General features: G+C 40.6%; 1 protein-coding gene across 1 annotated transcript in view; it reads right to left on the reverse strand.

The window, feature by feature from the left end:
* The window catches only part of slc30a6 (solute carrier family 30 member 6), an 85,173-nt gene that overhangs the window by 29,596 nt on the left and 43,488 nt on the right, over nucleotides 1-12,089 (reverse strand). Inside the window, 2 exon segments of the mRNA XM_034681986.1 lie at nucleotides 5,779-5,814; nucleotides 9,624-9,704. Of these exon segments, the coding sequence (XP_034537877.1) occupies nucleotides 5,779-5,814; nucleotides 9,624-9,704 (117 nt within the window).

Below are 12,089 nucleotides of genomic sequence, written 5' to 3' on the forward strand. Positions count from 1 at the left end.
AAATGTTTCAGCAGAAGTCATCACACCTGAGACTCAGATAATTCTTAATTATTTCATCACTATTTCACTCTCTTCACTTAATCTTATAGGACATGATTTACTTTGCCTTCGTCAATAATAAGTGGACTGAATTAAACCTACTAAAACTGTCTCAACAATGTACTAAAGTTGCAGGAACAAAAACCCTCTGTCCTCTGTGTTTAAGGTTAAAAGGAACAACTGTCTGACCTTTCAGCAATGAATGTGCTGGGGTGGCCAGCAGTTTCCCTCGGTTTATAAGACCAGGATGAGACTTAGAAATGATGAGAGGCTTCTGTAAACTGGTGGCATAACCTGAGTTGACTTTAGGTAGCTTTTCTGGATTCTCTTAAAAGTTTAGACAATGCTTAAGGACATTTTTTGTCAATCCTATTCAAGCATAATTCTCAGGTATAACAAACCAGGATTTTTAAATTAAAATTGGATTAGGCAGAGTGAAAACAGTCGGAAATCTGTGGCATTAATGATAAAAAACCCCACAATGAATGTGTTTTAAAATGAAATAGTTTCATTTGAATCGAATAAATGTGATCCCGTAGGTAAATGAAGAACCTATGGTATCAGTATTTTGATACCATAAAGATAAAACTAACATGCGGGCACCTTCAATCTGTTTTTCAGTAACTTCCTCACATGTGCATTTTAAGACGATCTTTCAGGTTTGTCATCTTCAGACCCTACACTCTTTGACATCATATTTCTTGAATGTTTGATAGTAGGGGTGCGATTTGTCAACATAGTCTACAAAAATCAATGATGAAATTAGTCTTACTGTTGTAATGCTGTGTGAGGACATAAACTTGTTTTTCTGAGTAAAATTGCTGAGGAGTGAGACATCTTGGATCTGTACTATCTTCGCTGAGAATGGAGCATGCAGAACAGCAACCAGGAAACAACAGGTAAACAAAACATAGCAACATGGCAGCGGTTGCAGCAACCCCATCATTGTAATTTTTCTGGGACTCAGAAGCAGAACCAATCTAGCAAGCTGAGATTGCCTGGAATAGGTGGTCTTTGCTTGCTTCTAAACGAACATCTGAATGGTTCGTTTGAGTGAGAACACAATCAACCCAGCTATTGGAAGAAAAAGCTGCGTACTCATCACTCTAGTAATAGTACACAAGTAATAGATGCAGTAATACAGCTACAAGGCAATTTGTAGACAGAACAATTGACAGAAAATGCTTCAAGCCAACTCACAATTCATTTTTTTTAGGTTAACTGGCTAATGTTAGTTAGCGTCTTAAAGTCAGTGTTAAGGTATAAATGGTGACCCAGTCAACTGTTGACTTTCAGCCGAATGCATCTGTTGCAAAAGCCTTATTATAAAGATAAGCTGCCTTGACAAGGACTCTGTTCCAACTACAACAACCAGCTGAAAGTCGCCACTTTCCAGGGTCACACTTCAAACCGAAACATCTTCTTCCCACTATGCAGAGTGCAGCCTGTACGCCTGGCATTAGTTTACCTACGTAGTGGGGAAATGAGGCTGTGATGTAACGATGTAAGGACATCCTCACGATGGTCTGTTCTTTGGCCCGCATTGCAATACTCGTGTGACAAAACAACTCAGGAAAACATGCAAAGATTTGTTTCAGAACAAAGCAAACGAGGTGTGAAAAACAATAAAATCTAACAGACATCTAAGAAAGATCTGAGAACTGTACTTACAAAAGAGCTTACACACAAAGTACACACACACACACACATCCAGCTGAACTCTTCAATACACTAATCACAAGAGACAATCCATTTAAGAGCCTAAAAATTGTTCCAAACAATCAGCGGGAGGCCGAGGGCTGCCCGACAGTGAGCCACAATAACTGGATGACCCCCCTTCTACACCACCCCGCATCCCCACCTCCCTGTAAGAACAGATTAAAGAGAGGGAGAATGTGTGTGTCTGTCTCTCCACCCAGCAGACACCTGTCCCTCTGGTTTGGGTCTGTCTCACATGCTGTCCAATCACATTCATTCAGAGAAGAAGAGAGCGAGAGAGAGCAGGGGAGTAGTGAAGTGAGGGCGGGGGGGCTGAGGGGAGAGAAACGAGGGGGTAATCTCGTCACAGGAGACAGGTTTAAGTCTCGCTGTGTTTAAGGTTATAAAAGCCGCCACTAATCTGTTTTATTATGGAGAGATGATCGAGAGAGAGGGGAATGAAGGAGGGAGGAGAGTTTGTGTTATCCCCTAACTGAGGATGTCGCTGGGTAGAAGAAGGAAAGAGATCAATGAAAGACGGAAAGAGTCTGATTAACTTCCTTCTGTTCAAGGTTACTTTAACATGTTTAACAAATTTTAACTTTCAAGACGATTTAGGTGCTGGAACTACTTTTTGACAAACAACAGGATATCCTTCCACTCAATACTTCTCTACAGCAACGTAACATTTCCATGTGTACATGTTACACAATAAACATATGCTAGGACCAGAGTCAGGGCTAAGTCAGCTCTATCAATTAACTCATTTACTGATTAGTTGATGAAGCACGGCCAGAAAATGTCATCATTGATAAATCACTTCAGTCACTATCTAGGAGATACATCAAATATTTTCTTGTTTCAGCCTCTTTTCTTGTAAAAGAAAGGATCTTAGACATGTACCTTTAAAATCCAGGAATCTGTGATGAGTATTATTTGCATTTTGTTCACATTTAATAGACTACTGTAATTATCAAATTGTAGACTTTGGTGTCATACATTCTCTACATAGTGTCTGTGCAGATCCTCATGCTGTGTGGACAAGAAAATGTATTGATTGAGACCATTGAAAACTTAGAGGTCGTCTCACTAATATTTCATACTGCTCCAAGTTCCCATCAATGCCTGGTGGCTATTTTCATAAAGGTCACTGTTTTCAAACAAGGACAGAATGTTTTTTAAATGAGTTTGTCATCTCTGGTCGGCGCTATGCCAATGTGTTGGCAGTGCTATCATTATCAGTCCAGTGCATCAGAGATGTGATACCAAAACTGCCAAAGAGCAAAAGTGACAGAATAAGATGAAGGGAAAATATGTCTGTGGAGAGTGGGAGTGGCAACCAAGCGTGACGGACACGGCCCTGGTGGTGAGGCTTTCAGCAGTGTGTCTGCCCCCTGGTGGCTGGCTGCAGTATAGGTCAAAAAATCCGTCTCCCCCATTCATTTGAATGGGGGAGCATTCAAACTTTAAAAAATAAATACACGTCGTACGAATGTTTCTCACATCCGTATACTGTTGTGATATGTAGTTATTATTTGACTGTTTTGTGTCCAAGGCCTCTTTTTCCTGAAAAGTTTCTTTTTCGTTAGTTATTAGAGTTTAAAAAACGGGGTTTTACTTCCGGGTTTCCTTTGATTCACAGCCGCCGTGGAGTGAAACTTCAAAGGGCACACAACGTCTTATGACGCTACGCTGTAGAGCGGAGCTTGTTACAGTGGCTTTGCAGGCTCTGGCTGCACAATGGTGGTGCCCAGGAGCGGGATTTTTTGGCTTCAGAACTGTATAACGGGAAGAGGCGGAGCAACGCTGTCCATTTTTATTTACAGTCCATGGTGGCAACCCATGGTGTTGAAAAACTAAACCAATGCAAATCACTGCATTTCATTATGTCCACTTAAAGCTGGATGTAAAATACAAAGAATCCTCATAGGGTCCCGTGTTAAGATACCCATTGTTATGCTGTACAGGGCGTGAAGCATCTGTTAAGAAAATGTATTACCCGGCTTTCTCACTGATCTTCAGGTTGTGCAAGATGCTTGATTCTGATTGGTCAAAACCCCTTGATAACCCCTTGGCGATGGTTGTTAACTTTCACTAGCATGAGCAACGCCAGAGACAAACTGATCACACGTCATGTCAAATCAATCCGCAGAAAAACATTTTGCTTCTGCTTGTTGACACCAAAGAATGTAAGGTGAGGTTAAACCATTAACTTACTTTAGCATCGTATTGGTAAACAATGTGACTAAAACGTTAGTTTCGGTTAGCATGCTAATTCGGCATGCTAAACAACACAGACATTTTCATATTGGATTCTGTCCAGCAATATTAGCAACGAGCAGAACAGGTGAGAGCAACCTGAAGTTACCATTCGAGGTGGTGATGATAGCAGCAGTGTTAAAAGTTGTGACATTTGCCTCGTTTATCTTGGTGTGTGAACCGCAGAGCTCAGAGAAGAAGGAGAGCTCATTTTTCATGATGAAAAGAATTCAAGCTTTCTTCATATTGAGTCCACGCAGCTTAATTTCTGAGGTGGAAACTGTAAATCACTCTGCTGCTCGAACGCTGTTTTCTCGCTGTGAGCTGAAAACTACGTGGCCTGCCATCTAAGGTAACTTTACTCTTCTTAAATGTAAAAGGCTAATGTCTGTGTCTCATGAGATTGATGATGCTGTTCACAGTTTGACAAAAAAACACAGTAAAACCTCGGTACACCGGATCACATCTTTGAAACCGAGCCATTTTTATGGATCCAGGATGCGGCAGACCAGCACATTCAGATCTTTAACATTAAGACCGTCAATTTCGATCGATACATTTTGGGTAAGAGTCATAGATTAGTTTGTATCATTAGGGGCATGGCTGAGTTGATGGAAAGAAGGTGAATTGTAGAGGCTTACCAGGTGGTTAAGAACCTGCCTCAGCTCCAACTCTGTGCTGTTGTTTAGGTTGATGGAAAGTAAAGTTTAGTCAACACCTACCTACGTGGCGCCCACTGGTGTTAGGCTTCAAAATGTCCCTCCAGATACCAACGGGTGATGTCTCTGAGACTACGCCCATGTTTTAGACAATCTATGAAATCGTCGAGGGAGGGCTATTGTCCTTACACACTAACACTCTGTTTGAAGGCTTGCGTAGAAGTTTGTCTTTGTTTTGTTTTATTTGTTGCTTGTTGGTGCTGATGAGAACCTTTGGTGAGTGAGTCAGGTAAGTTGATTAACTCTGCTGGTGCAGAAACATGTTTAAAGTGTCATAGTAAAGGCTGATTCATACTTCTGCGTCTCCCCTACGCAGTAGGGCCTGACACGGACATGAGCACCGCATACTTGTGCGTCGGTTTGTACGTGTTGCGCAGCAATTCTCCGCCAAAACGCTTGAGGGCAGTGTGGTCTCTCTGATAGCCGGTCGCCTGCTTCCGGTCCCGCTACGATCCCTGTTTACTTTTCCACAGTGATTCAGATCGTGTTATGTTAATCTAAAACTGATACGTGTTGCTGTTTATCATACAGACATGATTACATGAGGAATAGAGAGGAGGAGATGAAATACTCGGCCGATGTGCGGCTGATGTCTGGGATCCCGGAAGTGTTGTAAATGTGGGAAAGACAATGCCGCCGAGCAGACCAATCACAGAGCTTGCGGTCCGCGTCGGCTCTACGGGGAGTTACATTTTGGAGCAGGTGCACGTCAGCTACGTGAGTAGGCCTTGGCGTAGGTACCGGAGCTACGCGGACCCCCGGCGTAGGGTACGCCGTTGATTCAACGCAGAAGTATAAATCAGCCTTAAGAGATTAGTAGTGAACAATGTTGTCAGTCAGCACTCTAATTCTTGGAATCTCTGATTGAGTAATTTTGTCTGTTTCTCTGTTTGTCTGACCCACATGAGGATGTTCTGTTCAGACAACAGCTGGCATTATGTGTGTGTCTGTTTGTGTGTGTTTGAGGCTGAATCATGTTGTGTCTGTTTTATTTTGGGATACAATAAGGGAATTTGTTTGTTTGTTTGATTTGTGTGAGTGTGTGTGTGGGTGTAATACTTACGTGTGGACCTCAGGCTGCTCCATGAAGCGCTCCACACTGACAAAACAGATACAAACACAGTCAACAACAGTGGCCAGGTGGGACTACTCTCACTGTGTGTATGTGTGTGTGTTTGTGTGTATGTAAGAGAGAGAGAGTGAGAGTGAGAGTGAGAGTGAGAGAGAGAGAGAGAGAGAGAGAGAGAGAGAGAGAGAGAAACAGATCAAGACAAGCTGAAATGAGCTAGAAGAGACAAGGAGCGAACAAACAGAGAGAGCACAGGATATACTTAAAGGTATTCAGACACACACGCACACACACGCACACACACATCTGTGCTGCTACCCTACTGAACCATAACAAATTTCTGTGTGTGTCTGTGTCTGTGTGTGTCTGTGTGTGTCTGTGTGTGTGCGTGTGTGCGCGTGTGTGCGCGTGTGTGTGCGCGCGTGTGTGCGCGCGTGTGTGCGCGTGTGTGTGTGTGTGGTGTGTTTGTGTGTGTGTGTGTGTGTGTGTGTGTGTGCAGGAGAGTGTGTGTGCATGAGTGTGTGTGTGCTTGTCCATTCTGGTACGTCTTTAAAATAACAGTACAGTCACTGAAAACAGAACAAAAAAAGGATGGACATTTCTTCAGGGTTTTTGATGTCATGTTATGTACCACATGTATCACATTTTTGTCTTTCATTTAAATGAACACAAATATTTTTTCTAAAGTAATTTAACAATTTACGTTGTTTAAAAGAGAGAATGTGCGTTTAATAAGAGGTCCACACTATGTGTTACTTTGTCTCACATAATGTCGCTTGATATGTCACAAATGTTGCCATATCAGTTTGTTCTTCTTTGATACCTCCATACCACCAACGTGCTTACAACGTATAACAGACGTTTTACTGAAGGCTACAGAGGAACTGAAGCTGAGTGAAAAAGACCCGTCTGTAGTCTTTGACATCATGGTGAATACAGCTGTAGCTGTTATACGTGCAGTCATACAAGTTAACGTCAAAACTATTTCTGTTTTTAAGTTGAAGCAGAGAATGTGGACAGCTTTGCATTAAAGCTATGGGTTGGTAGTCATGGAAAACTAGCATGAATTTGAATGTAGCATTTCCTCAGGACTTCGCAGCAGGCGTGCAGAACAACAGGACGGGATTTGATTGGTTTCATAAGTTGGACCCTAGAGGCAGGGATTGGTTGGTGTTTTCCCTGGTTTACTCCGGCTGTAGAAAGCGGCTTTTACTCTTTTTTAAGAACACATTATGTTTTGATTGCCATCGGGACATAAAGATCATTTTAACCAGTATAACAAAAACTGTATCTAAATCTGACTACCAACCCCAGCTTTAACATGTTGGATATGCTCACTCACTTTGATGTGCTTTTGTTTTCAACATGTCTTTTTGGAAAGAAATGTGTTTTTCAGTTTTTTATTACAGCCCTTGTATAGTTCTGTATATTCTATTTAGGTGTATTTTGCTATCCTGAGTTAATCAGCTATGATATATCCATAAATAATCACCTGGCAGTTCACTGATAATAGCAGTATTACTGTTTTGTGATACATCATAATATAGTATTGTAACGTATCATATGTCCCACCCCTACTTACATTAGTTTCAGACATTATTTAGTCAGATTACTTAACTTTCAAAAGAAACCAAAAACTCATCTCTCTATTTGAGTCTTAAACACTCATTTTTGACTTCAGCTTCAAACTTTTAGCTTTTATGCCTTTAGAGAGATAGGACACTTGATATGGTAGGAAACTGGGGAGCGAGAGAGGAATAATGAGCGGTAAAGGGCCACAAACTAACTCAGGCTGTTCACTTTGCGGGCTATAGTCTCGTATATGGGAATGTAGGAGAGCCAGTGAGCTAATCTGGCACCCAAGCTTCATTTGATGTAATCCATGCATACCATGTTTTAACCTACACTTTAAGATAATTTTGATTTTTGATGGGGACTTTGTGTATGGTAACTTCTGTACAATACGAAAAATTAGTTCATTTATTTAATATTTACTTCTTATTCAAGGTGTGAAATGTGCTTTGTTCACTTTTAACCCACAGTTACAGGAGATCACTTCCTACTTTACTTAGTATCTGGAGCACCAGTACCATGGCTATCATTATCTACATTTTGATCTACTTTGAATACTCATTGTAAACTCATGATCTTGAATGTTTGACAATCTTAACGCCATCTAGCATAAGAAACAAGTGTTAACTTCGCATTTTCATGCTCAGAAAAACTACATTACCGTCACTCTGTTCAATAAAGTGTCTGCAAATTTTGAGTTAAGCAGCCATGCACACACATTCATCTGCACATGAAAGTGTTGGCAGGCAATGTGCCAGCTGCTTGACCTGCATTTGTGTGTCCATGTGTGTGTGTGTGTGTGTGTATTGTAATATTGGAAATACCCCTCCCTTCCCTGAGAGCTGACCGCAAGACAACCCCACACAGGACGCCTGGAGGTAACTGTATGTGTGCTTGTGTGTGTGTGTGTGTATGTGTGCTTGTGTGTGTGTGTGTGTGTGTGTGTGTGTGTGTATGTGTGTGTGTGTGTGTAAGAAAGACTGACACAGCCAGGCAGTGACTTTCCCACAGCCCTAAAAAATTTAAAAGTTCAAGCGTGCGCACACACACACACACACACACACACGCACTAATGCGCCATCCCTTTAATCCATGTGTGTTCTCAGATGGTGTCAGACAGATTCCTACAGATACAACAATTCACTCAAACAAGAACAAGATACCAAGAATGTTTGTGTGTGTGTGTGTGTGTGTGTGTGTATTTGTATCATATCAGGTTATTAGTTGTTGTGAATCTTAATATTGCATTTGTTTGTCTTAATGAGTTTGAAGCATCTTAGTAAGAGCAATATTTTGTATCTGTTCATTATCAAAGTGTAAGTTGCAGGAATATGTTATGACATAGCAGTCTGTTACTTCTTTGTGGTAAACAGATAACACGGAAGTCTTTGGTGGATTTCCTTATGGACCCATTGTTGTGAAAAAAAAAATATATATACAGTATGTCGTAGTCAGAAATTTTGAAATGACAAATTTCAGATGAAAAACAGTCAGAGCTAGAAAACCATCTGCTTACAGTGAAGCTGTTTCCAAAAACAGCACCCTTGACTGAGGATTGCTTTTCATTATTAGAGCTGTAGTAATTACAGCTTTTGTGGTAACATAAAAAGCTTGCAGATGTGGCTGGAATATCCTGGGGTGCAATTACTGCATTTTTTTCATTGTCTTCACTGAAAGGCAAAGCAGAGCCAAGGAGGAAAAAAACATGCACCCTGAGTGGAGAGGGAAAAATCTGGTGACATTATTTGGCAGAAACAAAAACAAAGACAAGAGAGAGGAATGACCGAAAACATTTTGTGTACCCCTCTGGAAATATTAATTCAGTGATTGTGCTGAGTCATGCTAAGAATAATTGAAATTTTAATCCAAAGAGACAGAGTGAGACAAAGACTCAAAACAAGGACACACACAACGATAAAGACATTAGATCTGAATCTGGCTGATTACACCTTTAAAGAAATCTAGACTAGTAGAGCTACTTTGTGCTTGTTGTTCAATTGACAGTGTCTGAGTGCTTTGTGTGAGTATGAGCAGGTGTCTCAGCGTGTTTGTGTGTGTTTGTGTGTGTTTGTGTGTGTGTGCGTGCGTGTGCGTGCCTGTGCGTGCCTGTGCGTGCCTGTGCGTGCCTGTGCGTGCCTGTGCGTGCCTGTGCGTGCCTGTGCGTGCCTGTGCGTGCCTGTGCGTGCCTGTGCGTGCCTGTGCGTGCGTGCCTGCGTGCCTGCGAGTGTGAGTGTGAGTGTGAGTTTGAGTGAGTTGGAAACACACACCTCTCCTTCAGGATGAACAACGCTCCCAGTTGGATGAGAACAGTGGAGGCAAAAACAGCCATAACCTCCAGTCTTTCAAACCTGGAGAGAAAGAGAGGTAAAGAACAAGAGACATTGTTATTTAAAGGGAGACAAACTGTTGTGGACACTACCTGACACGCTAAAACCCTCATTCAATTCATTCAAAAACATAGTCAATGTTTCGCTCTGCTTTTCTTCAACTTCATTCATTTATAAGTATAGGAGAAGTGTCTCGTATTAAGTCAATAAATAAGCATAAACAAAACAATAAAAGCTTTGCAATCATGTCAATCTAAAAGTATTTTATCATCTCCTTTACAGCCATCTTCATTGTTTTGTTGCCTTCAAGGTAGCATTAGCTTTAATTCACCACCAGGGACTGTTTTTTCTGTCTGTTGCTTCACCTGTATGTTCACATTGATTAGATATTTTCCTTGCTGCATTTATAGCAATACACTATGAACATGTGGAACTATAATTATACAAAAGCAGACGGCACTAACAAATCAGCAATCTACAGTTGTAACTGTTGCCGACCTCCTGACCTCATCACAAGGTCAGGGGGTCGATCCCGTGGCAGTCTGTGCAGGTTGAGCCGCTTTGTCTCAGTGAGCGGTCTGCTGGGCTTTATGGGGGTTAAACCTAATGCTGACTGTCAGTGATCTGATGTGCTGTCTCTCTGCAGAAGCTATAAACCTCTAAACTAAGAGCTTTTGTGTGTGCTAAATGAAGTGCATTATAAATGTATGCATGACACATCACCACATACATTCAGAGGGTGGGGGGTGGGGGGGGGGGGGGGGGGGTGGGGGGGGGGGCAGATATATATTTTGTAATAAAGTGTAACATGCAAATCTACGCATTGTGAGCTCAGTGCACCAATCATTTATCTTTCAACAACTTTAAAGTTGTACAAAGAACATCAGTGGTAATAATCAAGTATATGTGCCAAAAAGGTTTTGAATTACTTTAAAAAGTCCATCAAAGTTTATCATTTTGGCAAAATGTCCCAAAAAAGTGTAGCATTTTGTCATTTTAAAAGCAGAGAGGTGCTGCTTTTTTGTAGACCTTTTAAGTTCTTGCATTAAAAGTGTCCAAAACTATAAATCCACTAATAAGTTACACTTATAATATCCAACAATCAGTGATGGTTCAAGCTTCATCCTTCAATTCTAACTTTGTGTCACTGCCTTTATTAAATAGAATACTACTACAACCTAGATTTTAAGAACAACTATATATTTAATAATAACTACCGTCGTCTTCTTATCATGTGATCGTCTGATGCAGACATGTTCAAATACTAAATGATTACAACAATGCTCATATCTGAGTAACCCTTGCATAACATATCACTTATTGCAAGCACACATAAGGTCACCATAATACATGTGTGTGCGTTTGAATGTGTGTGTGTCCAGCCTCCATCCCCAGTAAACATAGACAACCTATTAACCCATAGGTGTCCGCTCATAGGGTCACTGGTTGGTCAAATAGTCTCCCCTTAAGTCTCACACACACACACACACACACACACACACACACACACACACACACACACACACACACACACACACACACACACACACACACACACACACACACACACACACACACACACACACACACACACACACACACACTCAAGAGAAAGAGACCATGTCTAAATAACAAGCTTTTGCCACACACACTCCCTCTCTCTGAACACTTAGTGCCCGCTGTTTGGCCTGATTGCCTCTATGCTGCAGGGTCAAAGGTCAGGCTCTGCACTACAAGCAGCCTGTGGTTAATCTAAATGGGCGCCACAGAGAAGACCTGCTGTCTGCTGGTTACTGACACATACTGAGTAAGTAGATTGAGGGGGTACATAAACACTATCCCCCCCTAACTTTTGTAAATGTGACATGTGTTTGACGGATACTTCAATGACATAGTTAAAAATTAGAAATTAGTCATCTGTCATCATCTTCTCTTCACTACATGGCAGTTACTTTGTGACTTGGCACTATGTCTCTGTCCTTGCGGGTCATTGTTTATGATTCACACCCACAAACTATTGTAACAATCTTATATCTGAATTGCACTGTCTTTTTAATGCTGTGTATGTTTTTAATAACCTGGTGCAATTTTATCAGTGCAGTAACTTACCTTACTATCTATTCATAAGACAGAAGTGTATATAGAGTGTATATATATTGTAATATTTGCTAAAGTTAATTTTATTTCATTTTATTTTATTATGTTTTGTTTTATTATATATCTATTTTATCATATTTATTATATTTCATTAGATTATATTAGATTTTATTTATTTTATTATATTAATTGTGTTATTTTTTATTATATAATATTTTATTTTGTTTTATTTTTATCTTTAACATTATTATCAGTATCATTATTCTTATTCTTATTATTGTTATTGTTATTATTATTATTATTATTATT

Source organism: Notolabrus celidotus, chromosome 4 (genome assembly GCF_009762535.1).
Source record: "Notolabrus celidotus isolate fNotCel1 chromosome 4, fNotCel1.pri, whole genome shotgun sequence".
Taxonomy (NCBI): Eukaryota; Metazoa; Chordata; class Actinopteri; order Labriformes; family Labridae; genus Notolabrus; species Notolabrus celidotus.